At 42.7% G+C, this 23,083-nt stretch overlaps 2 protein-coding genes across 2 annotated transcripts; one reads left to right on the forward strand and one right to left on the reverse strand.

Moving 5' to 3' along the window:
• Nucleotides 1–397: 397 nt before the first annotated feature.
• zc3h6 (zinc finger CCCH-type containing 6) lies at nucleotides 398–10,317 on the reverse strand. Its single transcript, XM_080036527.1, has 12 exons — nucleotides 9,914–10,317; nucleotides 7,710–7,929; nucleotides 7,485–7,607; nucleotides 7,137–7,380; nucleotides 6,852–6,994; nucleotides 5,834–5,962; nucleotides 5,592–5,708; nucleotides 5,365–5,472; nucleotides 5,044–5,267; nucleotides 3,803–4,209; nucleotides 3,511–3,699; nucleotides 398–3,034 (listed from the first exon to the last, which is right to left on the reverse strand). Exons 1-12 carry the CDS (start codon nucleotides 9,997–9,999, stop codon nucleotides 1,545–1,547), a joined length of 3,480 nt encoding a protein of 1,159 aa, XP_079892653.1. The 5' UTR covers nucleotides 10,000–10,317; the 3' UTR covers nucleotides 398–1,544.
• Nucleotides 10,318–10,995: 678 nt separating this feature from the next.
• On the forward strand, nucleotides 10,996–21,167 carry fbln7 (fibulin 7). Its single transcript, XM_080037403.1, has 8 exons — nucleotides 10,996–11,569; nucleotides 12,819–12,981; nucleotides 14,238–14,414; nucleotides 16,508–16,633; nucleotides 16,724–16,861; nucleotides 17,448–17,585; nucleotides 18,008–18,146; nucleotides 20,027–21,167. The coding sequence occupies exons 1-8, from the start codon at nucleotides 11,492–11,494 to the stop codon at nucleotides 20,397–20,399; spliced, it is 1,332 nt and encodes a 443-aa protein (XP_079893529.1). The 5' UTR covers nucleotides 10,996–11,491; the 3' UTR covers nucleotides 20,400–21,167.
• The last annotated feature ends 1,916 nt before the right edge of the window (nucleotides 21,168–23,083 follow it).

Consider the following 23,083-nt stretch of genomic DNA (forward strand, 5'->3'; position numbering starts at 1 on the left):
TGCCCAGCAGACCTCAAACCCAGAAACCGATGAGCTGGGTTTAAGGAAGACCTCATCCCACCCTGTAGCACCAAGTCTGGCCCCGCAAATTAATCTGACCGCTCCTCCTTTAAAACACAAGTAGTTGTTGTGTCTGAAGAAATAAGAAGCATAGCAGTTATTACTTTCTTTGTTTCCTATTTGATTTAATAATACAGATGAAAATCCAGTTAACCCTTGGGGGCAGCGTCCAAACACTGTCATGCTCAAGGACACTTCAGTGAGGTGGATGACGTAAAATTAATCTTCGTGTTGAAGCTGAAATTTACAGAACACAAGACATTTTACTAAATGCATGTGCAGTAAAATGAGACACTGACGCTTGATTTGTGATTTTAAAAGAAAAAACACTTGTTTTATCTCTTTATTTCAGTTATTAATAATAAAATCACAGAAATGTGATGGCCATGTGTTGTTAAAATTTCATACAGTATTAATACAATCATTATCACCATACTGACAAGGGAATAAAATAAAGCATTATTCATTAAAACACTCAAAACAGACTGTACAAGTGATAGAAAAAATGGCATTTACAATGTGAATTATGACAAATAAAAGTAAATAGCTTAATTTCCTTACCTTACAGGACTGGTTAACATCATTATAGCAAACATCAACCCATATAAATTCATTGACAGTGAACTCCAACAAAATTCAACTTCAAACATAATCGTATAATTCATATTTGTTATATTATATACTGTATATCTGCAATGTGACTCAGATATTTCGCTGCACAGTGCACTTCTCTCTTTCTTTCTTGATTTCCCATTCTGATGAAAACAAGCTAGTCACCAGGTAATTTTACCATGACAAATAAAATGAAGTAACCAAAACCAAGTCATCTGCTTCATTAAGAGCTGTCTTAACTGCTAGGTAAGCAAGTAAAAAAAGCATGACATCACAAAGGCAACTTAAAATGAAATAAATCCAACAACAATGCACAAGAATGACAAGTGAAATGGTTAGGGCAGGATCTGCAGGGGTTTTCCAAATTCATAAGGGTGTGTGGTAAACACATTTAAATGTTCAAGAAAACAGATGTTGACTTATAGTGCAACAATCCTTCATCATAAAAGTGAGGATACACATGAGGATGTCATACTATGAAAGTGTCTTCAAATAAATATGAATAAATACAAAAAGTCTCAGGGGAAAACTTATAATATTGTTGCTTGATCGATTACATTGCATTACTCGGCATGTAGAGTGAATCAATGCTCTGTTCTACGGGGTGTACAGCCTGGAAATAGAACCAGAGGTTTATTTACTTTTATTTCTTTGATTTTTTAGATCGTACAAGAAAATCACACAATGATAAAACCCTTAACAAACACACCTCCAAAACACACATTTCAGCATAATATGATCTGTGCACATATCTTACATCATCTCCCTACCGACAAATGTGTGGTGCTCTAGATCTGATGTGCTTCTATACAGGCTCATTTATATACAGAAATAAATAGACTTATTTAAAGCTAAATTAAGATTAATCGTGTTTACTGACAGAAAGGGGAAGCAGTGGGATCAAAAGTCTTGAACACATCTTTAAGTGTCCTGTCGTCTGCCTCTGGATCGTCCAGTTTTGGTTCTTTGTCCATGACCTCCTCCTCCTCCTTCTTTTCCTCCACCTCTTCTTGTGGCCCCGTAGAGCCCTGTCCTCCTTGTTTGGCCTGCCTGGGGTCAGTGTACAGGGGTCGGATGAGCCCGGCCAGCGCCTGGATGGGGAGATTATGAACTGCTGGGGGTTTGACAGGTGAGGCAGGGGTGACTGTGGGAGGACTGGAGGGCGGTGGTTGATCTGAGGCGACTTCTGTGCTTTTGGACTCTTCCAAAGAGCTGCTTTGTTGGGTCGGCGAGGTGGACGGTGGTGGAGTATTTTCTTTCTTATCTGGCTGTTTCAGAATCCCCAGCTTTTTAGTAGGCTCCGTTTGCTCCTTCTGATCCTGCTCGGTTTGATTGCGAGGATCGTACAGACTGATGCCCCCGAGGATCGTAGTTGGACTCTCTAATCCCCCACCGGAGGATGCCAGACGGGGGGCGTACGGTGGCAGCTTCTCTGGCTCTGGCTCTGGCTTGGCTCGAGCGGTGTGAGGTGGAGCACTAACACTGGCCTTCTGTAACCTGGGATCAGCGAGTCCTCCCCCAGAGGAGAGCTCCTTTTGGCCCAGCAGTTTGGAGTCCAGACTACATGTACGCCTAAGTCTGGGGTCCAGAGTCTTCTGCTGACGCGGATCGGCAGTTCTTTTTTCAGCAGACGATCGAGACTCAAGAGATCCGGAGGATAACCGGGTCATACGCTCCTTTAAACGTGCGGCTGCCAGTCTGGGGTCTGTCCGTGGAGGGCTGGAGACGGGGGGATGGTCTGTCAGGCTCGTTCGGTTCATCTGAGCATCTGCAATCAAAGGTGGGAGGGGCAGGTTGATAGAGTGTTCCTGTTTGGGCACTAAAGAAGGGAGGAGGTCTTCGGGGGCCCAGACCACCGTCTGAGCAAAGGAGGGTCGCTGGAGCAGGATGTCCACCCGGATGTGGCTGAACTGCTTTAGCTGGCAACGAGGGTCCCGGAGCACCGCACCGGAGCTGGCGTCCAGTGGGATGAGAACAGCTTTGTCCTTGAGCTCCCTCTCTCCCTCCTCATCCTCCTCTCCTGTGGGAGGCTTGCGAGGTGCATGGTGGCTGTGCTGGCGGTAGGAACTTGCCTCTGTCGGTCTCACCTTCCTAGGGTCTCTGGAGAGCCGAGGGTCCGCAGCTCCGTCCGGCTCCTTTTTCATATCCTGCGGTCGCTGCCGAGGGTCTGCCTTCACACGGGGGTCACTGGGCAGGGCCCTCTCCTGCACTAGTCGAGGGTCTCCCAGTGCGGGCGCCACAGGGTCAGCCTGGGGAGGCTTGGACTGAGACTGCAACTCATTCTGCTTCTTTAGAGATTTAAGAATGGAGGAAACACAGCTCCCATCCTCCTCGTCACTTGAGTACCAGTTTGTAGTTTCATCTGCAAAAATACAATAAAATCAGGTGGAGTCTGCCCTTTGGAGAACGCTTGTTTACACAATAACTTGCCAATATCTGTAAATATCTCCTCATGATCCGCACTGTGTGCGCTGAAATAAAATCCAGTGTATATACACAGCATAGGCTATGTAAACAGATAAGTTGGTAGCTATGGTGGGCCCCTTTGTTTACATACACTTTGTTTACATACCAGTGTGCATAGCCTATGGCTGTGTATTAACAGGTTATGAATCAGGAGGAGATATTCACTGATTTTGACAAGGGTCATTTTTGACAACAAGAGTTCTCCAGAATCACTAACTCAAAGTTTAAATGTTTGTTCTCTCCCCGAGCATGCTTGTAAATAATCTATGAATCTATGCTTTGTCACACCTGGGGCTTGTTTCAAAAAGCAGGATATTTTTTTTATTTATAGTTTTAATTCAGCAAACCCGCTTCTTACTTCTGGGCACTTACCTCTGTTTGAGTTGTTATCATCCTGGCCCTCTGCACGCTGTGACTCATTCCCCGCTGGATGTGACTCTTGTTGCTGCTGCTGTTTCAAGTGCAAAAAGATGGCTTTCTGCACTGCTGGTGGTAAAGACTGCAACTGTGGGTCTGCGCCCATCTGCTGCTGGAGGTTCTGCATGAAGGCCTGACTGGGGTCTGCCATTTTGAAAAATAAAACAGAAATACACCATCTTGTCATTTTTAAGAAGTGTTTAAAGGTAATTCACCTTTTGGATAACCCTGCCGATGTAACACTGACCTCCTTGTTGACCCATGGCCTGGTTTGGGAGGAAGTTTCTGAAGAACTCTACTGGGCTCTGACCCACCGGGGGAAAAGGGAAGAGACTTTGCATCATCTGTAAATCTGGTATAGGAGGGAATGGAGGCATCTGCATATTGATCTGAGAGTTCATATTAGGTGGGAAAGGTGGGGGTGGACCAGGGGGAATTGGTGGCGGCATTAGAAATGTGTGTGGTGGATGCAGTCCGGGGGGGCTCTGGGGCATGGGCGGTCCAGTGAGGTGACCCATTGGAACAGTTGACACAGGGGGGAGAATAGGAGGAGCCGTGGTGCTCGGAGGCACCAGACCTCCACTCTGCGTGTCCTCTGGTCCTCCACTAAACTCATTAGTGCCTTCACCTTCATCCTGGGAGTAGTTGGAGCCACTGAAAAAATAATGTGCACAATTCGGTTGAGCTCCAAGTACTGACTTTAGAGGTCACCTATTATGCAAAATGCAATTTTCTCATGCTCTTTCAACATTATTATTGGTCCCCACCAATGTGAGAAGACACTCCCATATGAGAAAAAACAACCCACTTTTTCTCTACTGCCATCTTTCTGAAAACCTGTGTTCAAAAACCCCAGTCAGACTTTTCTCCCCACATGACATAAAAGGGGAGAAGCATCGCATACTCTTTCTTTTTTCTATTCTACATACTACATCCGACGATAAAAATAATCTAGTTAGGATGCAGTAGGCATACTATTGGGACATACTTTTACTCTTTTATTTCATCATAACATTGCGCCTTGATCTTGCCTCTTGCTGTTATATCCGGCGCATCCCTGTTTGTTTTCATATTGAGGCTTCGTCGATGTGAAGTCACTTCACGTGCGCACCGGATTGTGGGTCAGAATCGCCCAAATAGGATGCAGTTTTCAACACTAACAATCTTGGCCGGATGAAGTAGGACATACGGGTACTTCTAACCATCCTAAATCTGGCCACACGAATCGGGACATCCTAAATCTTTTTCTACATTCTATATACAATAGTAGAGAGTATGCGATTCGGAACGCAGGGAGAGTGTTTCAGACAGAAGGTGAAAAGAGGAGATTTAGCAATGGCACTGTGATAAATATAAAGGTTTTTTTGGGACACCACCATGAAAACGATTTCTAGTGCTAACCCAAATTACAATTCTGAACCTGAAAATTAGCATAATATGTGACCATTAATGTTTGATTTGAGTTTCATTTAAGATGATCTTGGTTACCTCTGAGCAATTTTTTGCGCCAAGTCTACTGTAGGATGAACCTTTATTTCAAAGAGGGAGGGGATCTTCTTTCCTGCTTGTCCATCTGTAGGGCTGGTCTGACCAGGAGTGGGCAGCAGCCCCACCCCAGGAGGAGGCTTGGGAAGTGGGGCGATACCCTGCTTCCTCAGATCCTCCAGCTCCAACTCATCCTCACGGGCGTTCTCCTCTTCGGTGTTAATTATCTGATACATGAGTCACAAAGCATATGCAAACGTCAAAACAGAAAATCCCTTGGCATAGAGGTGTTAGAAATTAACATAAAACATTTTTTTGTCTTACCTTATCCAGCAACTCTTTGGTCACATTGTTCAAATTGTCGTGGGAGAATTTGCAGTTGTCCCCTTGATAACATTTGGCACCAGTATGAAAGAACTTGCATGGGTATTCATGTGCAATCACAGGTTAAGGAACAGCACTCATTAAACCGGTATAATGAGATTAAAGTTCATTACGCATTACAATTACACAGAAGTGCTTAAGAACAATTGTCGTCATTAGTGAAGGATATTGTGCATGTAAATGCAATTATCTCCTTTACTGCAGTATCCCTGGAGGTAAAACTTACAAAGCTCCTTCTTCTTATCTGGTATGACGAGCTCGTGTTCGAACTTGCACTGTTCCCCCTGTGTAAAAAATTCATAAATTCTTATCTTTCAGGTAGGAAAGACATACTTTATTTCAGATAGTTCAGCAAATATAGGCTGAAATTGATAAAACAACCCAAAAAAGAACATTTGTGCCACTACACCTTGATGCAGCGTCCCTCTAGGAAGTACTTGCAGATGTATCTTCCATTGTGTTCAACTGTGTGCTGATTTATGAACTCCTTGCTCATGATTGGCCGTTTCTTCTGAAAACCGCAAGGATTTTTCCCTTCCTGTGACACAAAATAAATAAAAATGTTAGTCTTTTCCCCTCATAATGTATCAGAAAGCTGAAAGAATAACCAATTTTCTTATTATGTTACTTCATTGATACCAATAAATGTCTATCATCGGTGGGTGAGCGTGTGTGCGTGAATGGGTGAATGACTTGCAAATTGTATTTTCTCTGTTAAAGGTGGAGTCAGCGATTCTGGAGTCTTGGGACAAAGCTAGTGTTTGTGAGAGGGGACGTAAGATGGAAAAGAGTTTACAGCGTGCTTGGTCCAAGACTTCAGGGCACTTGACCTCATGTCTGTGTCACCTGTTTTTAGTCACAAAAAACACTTATGAATCTATTATGTAATCCTGTTCTCAATGGGAAAATGGCCACGTTACGTGACAACTGTCAAACACACAGAGAACGGAAAACATTTACTAATTTGTCCTGTAATGTCCCCTGCTTAAAGGTGCAGTCAGCGATTCTGGATGTTGTCACAATCACTTTTTGTCAAAATCAGTGAATATCTCCTCACGACCCGCCATCTGTTTATACTGTGTGTGCGTTGAATTCTTTGTTGATAATACACAGCCTAGGCTCTGTAATCTAAATAACGGGGTTTGTAAACAAAGGGGGCCCATTGTAGCTAACGAAATTGCCAGTTTAAAGAGCATGGGCTGTCTACTAACACTGTATTTGTTACAGCACACACAGCATGTACAGGTAGCAGACAGTGAGGAGATGTTCAATGATTTTGACAAAAAGTGATTTTGACAACAAACATTCTCCAGAATCATTTACTCCACCTTTACGGTAGAAACGCACCATAACGTCCATTTAGCATTATTTCTAATTAAAATATATAATTCTGGTACCTCTGGCTGTATTAAGAGGGCTTTACTTACCAGTGGCATGTCTTCCATCTCCTGGTCTCCTCCTCGACCCCTTCCGCGTCCTCCCCAGGGTTTGCCCTTCAGCTTCTTGTTCTTGTTGAGCATCCCACGCCCTCTGCCTGGTCCGTTCCCTCTGCCCCTTCCCCTCTGCCCAACTGAAAATTAAAAAAAATCAAGGTCTGTGCATCCATATTGATGCCTTACATTACACTTCCTAACCGTGTTAATAAATTGACACTGACTACAGGTAACAGTAAATATACAGGTTTAAACTGATATCAAAAGAGTTACACTAACAGTGCTGTTGTTTCATCCCCCTCATGTTTCCTCTCTTCATCTGGCCTTTAGCATGGCGTCCCCTTCCCTGATTGGGGAAAGTTGAATCTTTTGATGACTGCTGATACTCGGACATGTCGTCTTCGTAATCCTCCTCCTCCTCCTCGTAGTCATACTTGTCATCGCTGTAGTCGCTGTATTTGTCGAAATCATTGCTCTTGTGCGGCGGGGACTTGCCATGGCCTCCCTTTGAATCCCGTGTGTGCTAGAAAGTAACAAAAACAAAAAAAAACAACAACAAATAAGTCCTGTGATAATGCAAACGTAAAATGAGGTGTTAGCGTCAAGTGTCAGCAGTGAAGAAGTCACCAGAGTAGACTGGCCATCAGGCTCCCGGCTAGATCCCTGGCTCTTGCGGTTTTTGGGCCTTTCTGAACGCTCGTAGTCTGAGTCGTAACTTTCGGAGCTGGAGCTGCTGGAGGGGGAGTGGTGCTGAAGGAGGAAAAACACAACATCAAAGTGAATTTGTAATTAATCTCCACAGGTCACATGTTAATGTCTTAACTGCAAAAAGCCGTGAGAGATTGTTATTACTTTCTGTCTGTCGCGCCGCCTCCTTTTCGACCTCCTTTTCTCTTTGGTCTTTTTGGATCTTTTCCTGGAGTGCCGGTGAGTCTTTTCTTCTTTCTCTTTAGCTTTTTCCTTTTCCTTCTCTTTATCTTTGTCTTCATTCACCTCTGTGGCCTCTTTGTTTTCCTCCTCAATTCCAATCCCTTCATCGTCTATCTCTCCGTCTTCCAGTTCGCCGTCCTCTCTATAAAGAGGAAAACAGTTATTGTATAACTGTAAGGGGTTTATACAACACACCTGAGGAGAAAATAACCAGAGTCACCTGCTTAATTATTTAATAATAAATGACATTATGCTAAAACTATCATAATGTGTTTTCCCTTCATTTGGAGCAAAGTAGCATATATCATGCCTAACAGTTTCCAATATGCCCAGAGCCTTTCCTTCCTATTAAAAACATCCTGCCATTAATTAAAGGCTAAGCTTTGATTTCCTGTGAACTGGTGTGTAGTTATTTTATTAAAAAATCAATTAAATTCCAACTTAGGTTGAGTAAAATTAATGACAAGAAGAGTTATGTGTGATTCAGGCACATATACTGTATGAGTTGATGACAAAGGTTCAGTAAATGAAGTCTAAGCTGAAATGCTGGAGCGCTCCTACAGTGACTGGCTCTCCAAATAAATAAGTGCAAGGATTGAAAACATCATAGTAGACACTTGATAAGTGGGCATAACATTGGAATTATTGATCATTTCTCAGACATGGATGGTATGGGTAAATTGTCACACCTTGGCAAGCTTTTATGACACTTGTTCCAAATTCTAAATGTTGCCTGAACCTGCTTTGATTTAAATATTCAAAACTGAAATGAACAAATTCTGTCTTATAGTCGATGGCCATTACAGAGCAATACTTTCATGTAAAAGTAAGGCCTAGGTCTTGGAAAAACGATCTCCACTTTCTCATCAAACTATGACAATGATAAATATTGGCATTGCAGTGCTCATAATGCTTTCACAACTTGTAAGATGATTTGATTTGAATGCAGTGAAGGTATAAGCATGGCACAAAAATACAACAAAAGGGAAAAGAATGTCCACCCTCTGATCCAGTTGTCTGTTTTCATAGACAGTAGTCTTCCTCCTGACACCAGTGGCTCACTATCAGCCTTTAATCCAACATTTTCCACATAAGCGACTATGATACTGTACGGTACCTAAAGCTCACTTTCAGTCCAGTTAGAGACCTCAAGATTCAATAACAAAACACTTGCCATCTTAAATATGCTGCATAGGATTAGGAAAAACTGGAATGAAACCACCCTTTCCTAGTTGTATAATGATGTACCTAAGATAAAAAATGTTGGCAAATACTTGATCCAACAACAGTAATACCGCAAGGTGCATTCAAACCATAATTTACCTAATCCCTATTATTTAGAATCATACTTGATTCTATTTTAATTCAATGTGACCTGTCTGATCCGCTATAAGGAAATGTAGGCAGTGGGGGAAAAAAAGATGCCCAGAGAGAGGCATGGGAGGAGTAGAAAAAGAGACTGCCAGGCATGCCTTCGACAGCTATGACTACACCAGCTTTTGTTCCAATCAAACACCAAACCAGCTGGTTATTCTTCTTAGCTTTGAACTTGTGTTCCACAGTGAACATTTGGTAAGATAGGCCTATTATGTGTGAAACCTGAACATTCTCTGCGCTATTCTGTCAGTTGCTATAACAGGTATGTTGGGACTAGAGTGTAATCATAAGGACCAAGCCACAGGCCCTAAACCCAGCAGGAACACACTCTCTCAACCCTGTGTGAACCCTGTCTCAGCAGTACCGGCAGGTGACCGCTAGGTGGAGGTACCGTAAGAAGATGGGCGTGGCATTGACATCATAGTCATTTGCATAGTCTCCTGCAGATGGCAACAATGAAGCCATGAATCCAGCCCAGGATCACAACGACACAAACGACGGAGGTGTGCTATCTCGCATGGAAATGGTCATGAATGAGTTTTATCAACACGGTGATGGACCGTGGATAGAGACACCAAAGAGGCATGCAAAGATTTTCGAGGGAGGTGGGGGGAGGACCGTGGACTCTATTCTCTGCACCAAATGGTTTAAATAAAAGAGAGATTACAGTAACACAAGCATGTATAGAGCCACAGCACTGAAACGCACAGATGAGCGTATTAAGAATTGCATAAGAATGTTTACTCGACCTTTCATCCCCTGCAAGCTCAGAGTCTGTCATGTTTTTGTCAAGAACAGGGGCTGGGGGACTGGATACAAGGCTCACAGAAGCCATTGGAAAACGGATGTGCCTCCGTTCTCTCCGGTACAAGAGTGCATTAAACTCAAGTCACTCAAGGAGACGTTGTGTTGTTGTGAGAGATGCTGGAAGATGTCAGACTGGAAAAAAAACTCACGGTGTTACATGTCTCGACAGAGACAGTAAACAGACACTCTCCTCTTTCATGTCAATGACGTTTTAACTCTGTGAGCACGGCTTGATACCCCGCTTTGCTAATGTCCCGTCGGTTGACAGCTGCCATGTTGAGAGAGAGGAGACGGAGAGAGAAACAGACAGAAATGTAACCATGTTCGTTGATTTCAGCATCTTCATAGGCTTTTCTCAACAGGGACATCATCTCAAAATGGCTTCTGAGGTCTGCAGCACATTCCTGGATCGTGTGGTCCTCACGAAGCCTATTTATAGCCCCATCTGGATCTATCTAACGTGGATACAACAAATCCTCAGCAGTCATTGGCCAGACACCGCACGGGTAGGGAGAGCTGCGATTCTCACTGGTTCAAAGCGACGTCATTTATTTTCAACATCTGCAACAATAAAGTGTATACGACGCTCAGTGTTCTCCTTTGTCAATGTTTTAATTTACGACCTTGTGTATTACGCAGTCACAACAATTCGAGTGTATGGTATTTTTAAAGACAAAACACCGAAAGCTCTATGACGCTTTATTAATCCCTATTTCCTTCCTTGTTGTTTTCGCTCGCGGGCTCACGCGCTCGCGCATAGCGCACGAGCTCTCCATGAGCTCGATTTCACGCGCTCGTGCAGTGCTGTCATTGACCACCAGGTGTAGCACTGAGTCTACTTTATTAAACCCTGCAAGCCAATTCCATATTTTATTGTAGGACAGACGGTAACACCGTGCTAATAAACTAATGCAGGTCCGACATTAGGACAAACGTTCAGACAATAGTGTAACAATAGGCTCAATTTGAATGGTGTTCTTTCTAGTCGACAAAACATTGAAGCCTTGACAGGTAGGCCTACGTTAACTTGATATTAGACTACAGCTAACCACCTTGGTCGTTTTAGGACGGTGCGTTAAGGCGACTTTAAACCAGAAACCATAACGACCTGATGAATGAACGGTGAACAATAGCACCTTAATGGCTGTGTAAACAAACATAGCCTATAGATGTACTCGCGCAGTTTGCCAAAGATTGCTGATTTCATATTGTGTGAAACTTTCCTCGTCCGCCACAGAGAGATAAATATATAAATGTTTGGGAGTATCTCAGTGGGAGGGATTCCTGTCGTAGGAAACCTAGGTGGCGTGCAGAGCTCAGAGGCTAAACTTTCCGAGAGCGCACATAAGAAGACAGGAGCGCATCCCTCTCTCAGACACCTGACGAGCACCTCCCTTAAAGAACACAGGGGGACGAAACTTCTCAAGATATAAGAGTTGTGTTTGGGGAATTTGACCAGAGAAAAAGTTTTTCAGAACACCAACAGGTCACGGTACTTTTCTGTTGCTGGACTTTCGGCGATGGCACTGTCATTTCGGCGCAGGTGTCTGCTTTTTCTGTGTTTGACAGCGATCCAGAGTGGTCATGCTGCCGTTCAGGTAAGAACAATTCCCTTTAATTAACTTACTTCTCTTTGATGTTCTGCCGACTGGGCAAACTGGCTCAATAAAAAGTGGGTTACTGGTTCAAATCTCTCAAACTGACCAAACCATATGTTGGGAAAAGTCATATGCTATTAGAGGTAATTAATTGTAAGATCTCTATTCTATTATCCATAACGTGTTACCCCACATGTTTCCTTCCCCTGCTTTATCCAGCTAACATCTATTGTGTCATTTTAAGTTTTGTGATCTCAGTCACTGGAGAAATTATTCCACACTTTTTGCATTTCCAGAAAATGTTCATTGCAGCATCCTGCAAGGGATCCTCTCATGTCTTGTCAGCTGGTGGTATTTCCCCTTTGCCTGGGGCAGGTAAAGGAAACTGAGCACTGTCTAACTACTGCCAAGGGTTTAAACTATGTTCAAAATGAATATTACATGTATCAAAGCTTGTTCTTATTGTGCAAAGCCCCCATTGAATGCCCGTGCAGGAATTTAAGGTATGCTGCACAGAGATATTGTTCCAATGAGCATGTGATTAATAAAACCCTCTTGAAAGGATTAGATAAACTTTTTTCCCTGATGAACTTTGTAATGCCTTGACAAGCTTTCTACATCAAGTAACTTCTCCAAGTGGAACCCATGCTATTTTGAGTCTGACCATTCAGGATTATCCAATGAGCATGTGCCTTCCAACCGCCATGCAAAATATACAGAGGAACAGCATCTTGGACTTAGGTCCCACTGACATCTGCCAGACAGCTTTCGTCCAGCTGTGTCTGCCATTGGAGTTGAGGTAGTAAGTGGAATGGGATGAGGGAGAGGAGAAGAGAGATGGTCTGCTCAGGATATCTCGCATGTAAGCTCGATGAGGTCTAACGGAAAATAGTGGAGAGCAAAAATATTTGTTAAGTGAGAGAAATCCTGGTGAATTACTGCATGAGGCAAGTCCAGTAAAAACATCTCACTAATGCGTCCTGTCAATGTTAGAGAATATATTTTAATATCAATGAAAACTCCTTGTAACCATAACGACTGTGTGCTCACCAAAAAAAAGATGTATTTAGTTTCAATTGCATCATTCTCCACAGCTGCACATTAATGTTTATCCGCCGCTCATTTTAAATATTTTATGACCGTTGAACTGAGGTGACCGCTTATTCTTTCGCTCGGTTCCTCATTGGAAAAGCAGAGATGTTTTGCCAGGACTCCTTTTTACAACTCTTGATCCTGCTTTTATTCACAGACGTGCATGGACAAGCACCAGGTAGTGGGGGTTCTGCGTCAGATGGAGAAGTTTCTGAAAGGCCAGGAGATGAGGTTCACAGAGGGCCTCAGGATCATGAAGTCAAAGCTGGCGACGCTTCAGAACTCGGTCTCCAAGTTACCTCAGGCCGACCAGTCAGCCGGTGAGTAATAAAACAGAGGACAGCCATCATATTCATCACCATTAACACCACTGTTGTCATTTTTATGGTTCCTTTTTCACAGCAGGCATTTTGACTTGTGTGAGGTAAGTCCTGAAAGTGTGGAACTCAGCCGTAGTCCATTTTATTATTTGCATTTTCCATTTTTACATGTCATGTAACATGTCAACATTTCTCCTGTGAAAAAAGTAATGTAGCCAGATATGCCTTCTTCTATTATCAGATTATATTATTCATATAATTCATTCATATATTCATCCAATAAGGTCAGGGCTAGGTACTTGACAGGGGAAGTGGATTTGTGGAGCTGTGTTGCTTGGCAGCAGACACTGAGGCCAATTTGTTACTGATGGACCAGTGCAGTCCATAACTCTGCGGAGAGAGTACTTGGCAAGATATGAACAAGCTGATATTTCACATTATCTGCAATAAAGGCTCAACAAAATGATTAGACAATTAAACAAAATGACTGCGCCACCAGCTTCAAAATGCTCAGATATTAATCAGATCAGGATCAGAACTCCATAAATCCACATGTACTGTACAGTAAATAACAACTTAAACATTTCTTTTATATTCAAACATAGTTAGATAGTTAGATTTAATTGTGTGTATCATCTTTTTTCAGTGCTTATCAACTTGAAACACATTTAGCATATTCAACTGTTTGTGCTTCTTAATATACCTTAGATGCTTAAAAAAATATTAAACATAGTTATATTATCTTTTCCTAATCTAAAAGATTGCTCTGAAACAGGCAGAGTGGGCTTTCAAAAAGCTACAGACATGAGCTTGACATGATGGAGCTCAGACCACACAAGACTTACTCATCATACACTATCTTAAGTGTACGCGCAGTGGATTTCACTTGAGGATCAAAGAATAGAAAACATTTTCCCACAATCTATTTAGTGGGATGGAGCATGCAATTGTCATGAAAGCCAAAACATGTAATTAATTCACAATATTTTGCTATTTAATTATTACATTAATTATGCTACTTTCCATGCGACATAGCATAACCTTTGCCTGCTTGTGAAAATTCTGCCTCTAAAAGTGTCTGGTCCTCTGCTGGTCGACTGTAAATGAGGCATTTCAAGCGTCTTTTCCCATGAAAGCTCTGCACTGCCCAGTGACACGTGTACATCCCCAGGCAGAGAATGCCAGAGGATGTCAGGAGGCTTATGCCACATGTGACCAGCCTTCCTTTTCCCTTGCTCTCTTTCCCTCTCCCACAGCTCCCACCACCTGCCCCTCTCTGGATTTCCCTGCCCATGGCACCAAATTTGGCTCCAAGTATTTTGTCGGGCACGAGGTTCATTTCGCTTGTTCCCAGGGCTACCATCTTATCGGTTCTGCCACGCGTCTTTGCCGGGACAACGGCACCTGGAGTGGCAACAGTGTTGTCTGTAAAGGTGAGCCTCACTTGGAGTTCTCTTAGTTTGTTGATCAAGACGCAGCAACTCCAGGCCCAATTAAAGGTGGAGTCAGCTAAAATGGAGAACACGTGTTGTCAAAATCACTATTTGTCAAATTCAGTGATTATCTCGTCAAAAAATCCACTATCAATACCCAGCCTAGGCTCTGTAATTAGGCATGTTACTATCCATGGTGGGTCCCTTTATTTACATACCTGTTTGCAGAGCCTAGGCTGTGTATTAACACCAGAATTATTTTCAGCGCACACATAGTACGGACTGGTAGCGAAGATATTTACTTTTGACAAGTTATTTTGACAACAAGTGTTCTCCAGAATAGCTGACTCCACCTTTAACCCGCCACAAATCCTCATTTCTTGACCATGTGTGAGACCAGTGTTACACCAGATTCAGGTGAGGAATGTAGTTTCACTTAAGCTTTAACATACTGTTTTCATCACAGGATTAGGAGCTTTTCACCGCCACGACTTTCTCCACATGCAAACGCACATCCACTACCATGATTTGGTGGAATGTCTCGGGACAAGACTGATATGTCTGTTGAGCAAAACACTTCCACACTCCATTGAGGGTGACCTTGGCTCGGCCGCGCCTCAATGCCCAGCTGAAGGAGACAGCAGCCCAGAAGCCAAAACTGAGCTCCTCAGACACAGATAACAAGCGAAGAAAAGAGCCATTCTTCAGAGTAGCTGGAGTTCCTCATCATACTGAATGAAGCCCCTCGTTAAAATGGCATTAAATGTCTCTGGACACAGAAAAACACCTGTACTGCATTCCACTGTGGGGTGCCTTACCCTCCAGGTTTCTTCTTGTGAGGAGCAGTGGTAGGGCTACTGTAAGATAAAACCCCCTCTTTTGCTCATGTTTCCCTGGTTCTTTGACAGCAGTCCCATTGGACCGGGTTAGGTCCAGACATTATACCCACACCATGGTCTGATAGCACAGAAGTATGCTAAGCATGCTATTGATAGCCCCCTCAGCCTGCAATGGTGGAACTTTTCAAAAAATTCCAAGTGGCACACTCAGTTGAACATGTGCATACGTTTATTGACATTCATGGTTATAACAACACAGGAAGGCTTGACTCTGCACAGTATCATCGCTGTTCATGTTTTTCAGCCAAGCGTAAGAGGTCTAAATTTAGTCATGCTTAAAAAGCGGTATTGACGGAGTGTGAAAAGTTTAAAGTTAAGAAGAGTTTAAAAATATCTAGCAGAGTGAAGTGGGCCTTTTCATGTTATGGCCCTGCGGTGGCCCCCGGGGAAGCCGAATAAACATTCAAGGGATTGGTTGTTGTCCGGTATACTGTGGCCTCAGCACTGGAGCTCAGAGAGCAGAGGCTGCACCATCATTGGAACATCTGCACAACTCTCTGAGCTAACCATAGAAACAAGATTATACAACATGAGGTGCTATTGGTCAACTTATGTCCTAACTTTGGCATAAAGAACTTGTTTTAAAGCTGCCATCACCAATCATCTCATCTTCTGTTGTTGTCAACAATTTGCTTTCTGTAGCATTTCTCTATTATATTGAGTGATAGTACATTTTATACATGAGAGTAGTACAGGATAATTGCAGTAAGCTTGAGTATGTTTCATTGGAACTGAGAAGATGTTGACAGCGAGATTATTCACAACAGATTGTTTTGCTAAAACAAAAAGCCTTTAAATCTTCAAAAATGCTAGAAAGATGAGTAAAACATACGCTAGCAATTTACACTTTTAACTTTGATGATTCAGATGGATTTAATTGAATATCACCTCGATATGACTCACATTAGATTGGATCAAGATGACTACTTGTTTTCAACAACTGGAACAAATAAAAAGGCACCACTGACTTACTGCCCATAATGACAGTACCAGTTCTTCATTCTTAAGTACCAGTTTTCAAACTGGGTGGACACACATCCCTGCTCTATTAATGGATGGTCAGGCTGTTGTGCCTTTGATCTGTTTGCATCAGGACGATGGGAAACAGGGGAACAGGGAACTAGAGACTGCTGAAGAAGCTACAAGTGTCTCAACAAATTGAACCACTGTTATCATTCTCTTCTGCACCCACAGATATAAGTGAGTGTGCAAGTAATCCCTGCCAAAATGAAGGTACCTGTGTGGAAGGTGCTAATCAGTACAAATGCACGTGTCCCCAGAACTGGAGTGGCTCTCACTGCCAGCACCAAACCCAAACAGGTCAGTACCACAAAATGCATGTCTGAGAATCTTGAGAGAGAGGTTGTAGCACAGCTATTCCAACTTTCATATTTTCTCCCCTTCATGCAGCACCACCTGAGTGGAGTGTTATGAACGACCCAGCATTCAGCCGGAGACCTCGCTGTGCCCAAGTGAAACAAGCTCAACACTGCAGCTGCGATGCGGGCTTTAGCATGAGTGGCACCTCTGACAACAGTATCTGCCAAGGTAAACTGTAATTATGTGTTACTTAATTGATGTCTGTGGGGTAATTCTCCTCCTCCTCCTCCTCAAGGGAAAGCAAGGTCAGCTACCGAACAGTTTCCCTTGAACTGGCGCAAAATATATTATATGGGGACGCTGCTGCTGAAAAGATCCCACAGTACCAGAATCTTTTACTCCTCTGATTAATAAAGGTACAGTAATCTGGGTAGCCAGTCTGTGACAAACAAAATAATCCTCTCGAGAGGTCACAAGGTGATTAGCATGCATTCAGGCCATAGTTCAGTTGCTTTTAAGATGTTATTGGTTGAGTAACATTTCAAAATGGGACTGTTCTTGCGGTTGCTCAGAATGTGGAAATGTCCAAGGATCTTAAAGGGTAAAACTAAATGACCAAAACACTTATGCCAAACTGAGAGAAATAAGCAAAGTACATTGGTTCCTCAGATCGTGCGAGAGTTGTATCATTCCCTACATCCCCAATCACCTTCTCCCTCCTACCTACTTGTGTAAGTGCAATGCCTTGGCCTGATCATGTGATGCATATTTATGCAGACATGCACATGCATTTGTTTTTCTGTTTTCTCTGCAGATGTAAATGAGTGTGAAGTGTTCCGGCTGGACCAAGGAGGGAAGCTGTGTGTCCACGAGTGTGTGAACGTCCCGGGTTCCTACCACTGTTCTTGCCCAAGCGGCTACAAGTTGCTCCCAGATGGGCGGAGCTGTGAGGGTGAGTGACAAGAGGGAAACGGAGGACAAAGGCTCATTCAAAGGGCCCTGACCACATATCTGGCCAGGTATGTAGCTCCAGAGAGGAATACCTGGGATTTTTAGAAAGACCAAGAGTCTTTAGCTGCAGAGCTCTTAGTTTTTTTCTGCAGAGGTGTCTGTTAGCCCACTTTCATTTGCACCCATGAAGCTCACAAAGCTTGCCAGTGGAATGAATGATCTCACCACTTTCCCAGCAGAAGGGATCTTTGGGACATGAGGCGTTTTGTGGGGAGACTAAACTAAAAAACCAAATAAATAATCACAGCACATACAGCACCCCCCTGCTCAGACTGTGGTAACCAGGAAGCAGGGAGTCAGTCTGGCAAGTATCTTTGCCTGCTTCTACTTCTTCTTACACGCCTCTGCTGTTTTGTCTTCCAGATGTGGACGAATGTTTGAGCCAGCAGCACAACTGTAGCCGAGGGACAACTTGTATCAACACGGGTGGAGGCTTCCAGTGTGTCAACCCAGAGTGTCCCCGTTCTCATGGCAACATAAGCTACGTCAAGACGTCTCCCCTGTAAGTGACTACACCCCAATGTTTTCTTTGTTGTTTGTTTTGTCGGTGAATATAGACCAGGATCTTCCAGGTCTCAGCAGAAAGTCCTCGTCAAAACCTTCAAATGGCCATCTGCATACTAAATCAGGCCCCACTCTGAGACACTCCTGGTGGAAATGTTGACTAGTAATAGCAAGAAGAAGATGATTGATTATTGCTGTATTAAGGTGTGCCAGTGAAGCAGCATGCATAATGAAAAAACTGCTGCGATCTGGAAATGCAGCAATATCACCAACGGAGAAGTTAATACAACTTTATTAGAAGAGAATCAACGGCTTGGGATGAAATCATTACTAAAACTGTTAAAAACATCAGTAGCCCACAACCAACCAACCGCTTGGATCAAATTTGACCTGCTGAACTTCCAGTATCCGTGTGCAATAAGAGATTATTTAGAACATTCTGGGTCCACTCACTTTCCATTTTACCTAATTAAAGTAATTAAGTAAAGTGCTTCAGATAATTAAGCTTAACTGTTGTTCAAAACCTGTCTTGTTGTCTCATTGGTCTTTTTCCCATCAGACTTTGGTTGTTGCAGTGCCCCCTTGTTCGCAGCTCTTACTTTAGTGAGTTTAATAAATAGGATGATGACAATAAAAGAATAAGAGTTAGTTGGTTCGTTGGTTGTAGCTCTACCACAGTGAAGCAAATCGTTCGTGACAAAGAGCATGCACGCTTGGCGGATTTTTTTTCTTCAACGTGTGTCCCTGCCAAATGTTTGTAGACCTTGCAACTTCCATCTCGCCCATTTGCCAGTCATCAGCGAGCTTGCCTCATTTAAGAGTATGAAAAAAAGCTCTGTCTGCTTCTACTGAACCATCAATATGGTGAAATGCCGCTCCACTGCCAGCAAAGGGGATGGATAAATGTTTGGGAAAACATTTGTAGCACGGAAGAAAACAGGGAGTAAAAAGTAGATGTGTCCGCATGTTGTACTATATACTAATGCTAAGAAGGTTTTGCGTTTGTATTGCATAAACAATGAAAACGCAGGTAATGGCGAGGCAGCTTCAGGAAGATTTCGGGAGATAAAACAATAATTGTGTTATGACTTTCTTTCTGTAAAGTGGGAATGACTATTACAATCTACAATTTGATTGCTGTCTGACAATGTATGTATGTATTTGATAATTTCCCTTTATTATTAACATGGAAAAGAAATATTGAATAACTGCAAAAAAGTCTACTATGAAGATGTTGGTAGGGCCTACATTCTGTATTCTATTATTATGTGGCATTGAACGGTCTTGGGACAAAGCTAGTGTTTGTGAGAGGGGAAGTAAGATGGAAAAGAGTTTACAGCGTGCTTGGATTCAAGACTTCAGGGTACTTGACCTCATGCTATATGTATGTGTGTCACCTTTTTTTAGTCACAAAAACACTTAGGAATCCATTATGTAATGCTGTTCTCAATGGGAAAATGGCCACGTTACGTGACAACTGTCAAACACACAGAACGGAAAACGTTTACTAATTTGTCCTGTAATGTCCCCTGCTTAAAGGTGCAGTCAGTGACTAGAGAATGCTTGTTGTCAAAATCACTTTTTGTCAAAATCAGTGAACATCTCCTCACAATCTGCTAGCTGTCCATACTATGTGGATCCTAAAAAGAAAAATCCAGTGTTAATACAAAGCCTAGGAACTGTAAACAAACATGTTGCTATAGTTATGGTGGACCCCATTTGTTTATATACCAATTTAACAAGCCTGGGCTGTGTATTAGCATCCGATTATTTTTTTCAGTGCACACACAGTGTGGACAGATAGTGGATCGAGGAGATATTCACAACAAGCATTCTCCAAAATAGCTAACTCCTATTTGCTGTATTTATTTCCTTTAGTCAGTGCGAGAGAAACCCCTGCCCCATGGAGAGCCGCTCCTGCCACCTGGCCGCTAAGACCGTGTCCTTCCACTTTCTGTCTCTGACCTCCAACCTGCAGACTCCCGCCACACTCTTCCGCATGGCGACGGCCGCCGCCCCAGGGCGCACCGGGCCCGACAGCCTGCGCTTTGGCATTGTGGCCGGGAACTCCAGAGGCATGTTTGTCATGCAGCGCTCAGACAGACAGACCGGTGAGCTGATCCTGGTCCAGCAGCTGCGCGGGCCGCAGGAGATCAGCGTAGATGTGGACATGTCTGAGTACAGCGACCGCTCCTTTCAGGCCAAGCACGTGGCCAGGGTCCACATTCTAGTTTCACCTCACAACTTCTGAAAGCCAGCTCGCCAAGGGGGAAGACTAGAGACAAGAAAGGTGGAGAGGAACAAGGAAGAAAGTGTGTAATGGCCCTTTGCTGATACTGTTTCTTCATCAGAAATTCATAACCAGCATTTGTTTAGTGGCCAGATTGCCAAAAGAGTATGCCAACATTCAGAAGCTATATTATGAATAACAATATGGCAAAGAACATCATTAAGTTTAGTCAGTATGAGCTTTGACTGATGATCCTTGACTGAGTGTGGTTGAATGTGTGAAAGCTAGCTTAAAAAAAGCATAATGAATGGGTTGGGAGGGATGGATAAGTGTGCTGTTGCTTTATGTTTGTGTTGTTCTGTTTGTGTAGCTCAGGGTAAGGCCCCGGGGCTGATGCACTGCCCTAGCTTTATTGATGATAAATCCCCTAAGACATTAGTGCTCCTGTGGCTCTAATTTATTGGAAATATTGTTGGTTGCTTTTAAACTGTAACATACTGTAGACCACATGTTTATCTCCCATCATATACTGTATATTTGTTGTTTTTGTACTAGTTTGCCTTGTTTAAGTCACCTTTAATTATACTAAGGGAGTTTTTTTAAAGTAGTAGAAGCAGTACTATACCTGGGCATATTCCTTCTATTACTCTTATTCTGTATGTTACCCAAAAATAGTCGCATTATATTTTAAATCAAATATGATTTGGCAAACTTGTCAATGCACTATACAATTTATCTGGAATTTTAATTGCCTCTACATAACTGAAATAAAGTCAGTCCAACATTTCACTATTTGTTAGAACTACCTTACTTGATGCTGCACAGTGTGCTATTAAATGTCCTTGTGGCAGTGCTTGTTTTCATTCTACATTATGAGTGAACTTTAATGAGCGCAAATTCAAACCAACGCAGAGTTGATAAATGAAGGCTGGATGGCTATAAAAAGTTCTCTGAACAGACGGATGAAAGGTTAGAAAGGAAGGAATGTGTGTTTTATAATGTAACCCCTGGGGCAGCAGTTCACAGACAATACAAGTCAGAGCAGCATGTCTTGGAAGTAAAGGGAGATTTGCAGTATTTCCATTCGATTTTAATATGAGGAACAGTTGCTGTCACATTTGAAAAAAACATATCTCTAGTGTGTCTATTTGTCAGAGAAAGAAGAGACTAATGTTCACCACATGTGTTCTCTTAATCACGTCTCCATCCAGGGGTTTACGTTGCAATAAAAGGGGCCAGAAGAGTTGCATGCTTCCAGGAGGGAGTGGGTGGTGAGAATCAAAACACATGCTCTGACGGTACACACTGCTCCGCCACTGACGGTGTACCTTAATGGCAGGCACTATTTTCTCCGGTTACCGTACCAGGAGCACTCGCATTGCAGCCTTTTGTTTTGAATGCCAGCTCTCAGACCGTTTGATCTTCACACGTTTCATACATCCTGAGGCGGTGGGATGTTACCAGAGACAATTGGAGGGTGCTGAGCTACATAATATAATACATTTGCTGGACCAGTAATGGTGGAAATATAGCCTATAGAGGGCATTGAGCCAAAGTGTGGCTTGCACTGGTTTGACAGTAGTCACAGAAACATTTAGTGCACATACCCTTAGTAGGTGGACAAAATAACAGAAAACACACTCACAGTACACGCACACACAAAGATACAGTGGCCTTCAGTAATTGACAATTAGATTAAGCTTTTAATGTGTTTTTGAAACTTAAAGAAGTGTCTATTTTTTATTCCATATTTTCTTTATTTCTCTTTTGTCTGTTCTTTGGTGTTGTTAAGGATCCATCTGTTACCACTGTTCCCCACAGCCACTTCGCTGTGTCTGGTTAAGTGTCAAACTGAACTGCTGGTTGAAATGGGCACAAAAACAGCACAACAGTGGCACGTGAGAGAGTCTCAGAAATCACGCCATCAGAAGAGAACAAAACAGGAAAACCAAAAGAGGAGAGGTTACGGATATAACTCAGCAATCCGTAATTATCTTAAAGGTGCACTGTGCAGTTTCAAGGGAGGAGGATTTCTTTACATTTGCAGAGCCTGCAGTTAGTTAGTTATTTTCACTTAATTTAATTATTAGTATTGATTAATTATAGCATCATAAATCAAAACTAAATTATTTGGAGACGCCTGGAACCATAGGTAAGACTAAACAAAAACAAAAATGCTTGCAAACAAAAAGGCGTGTAAACAAAAATGTGGGCCCTGCTGATCTAAAAAAAAGTGAAACAGTAACTTTTAAGGTAGCTTTCTAACTTCAAACAGTGTATCAGGGATTTTTGTTTATTTAGTTATGATAATATACCTTAGACCAGGGGTGTCAAACTCATTTTGGTTCGAGGGCCACATACAGCCTCTCTGATCTCAAGTGGGCCGGACCAGTAAAATAATGGCAAAATAACGTACATCAACTCCAAATCTCTAGCTTTGTTTTTCAGTAATATGCTTTATCACTCAGTCTACATTTGTAACCTACATTATCACGGATCACAAGGGATCTCTGTACCCCCCAGGAAATGTCTTAGTAAAGGTTGCTGCTGGCCATGGGAATAGGAGGTGCGGCGCGTAGCGCCGCAGCAAAAATTTGGGGGGTATTTTGCTCAAAGATGCCAATACGCTCTAATGAAATAAACAACTGTTTATTTGAATACACAAATACAACAGGCACTGACCTTACAGTTGTCCAATTTTGTTT

Source organism: Ammodytes marinus (genome assembly GCF_949987685.1).
Source record: "Ammodytes marinus genome assembly, chromosome: 11".
Taxonomy (NCBI): domain Eukaryota; kingdom Metazoa; phylum Chordata; class Actinopteri; order Uranoscopiformes; family Ammodytidae; genus Ammodytes; species Ammodytes marinus.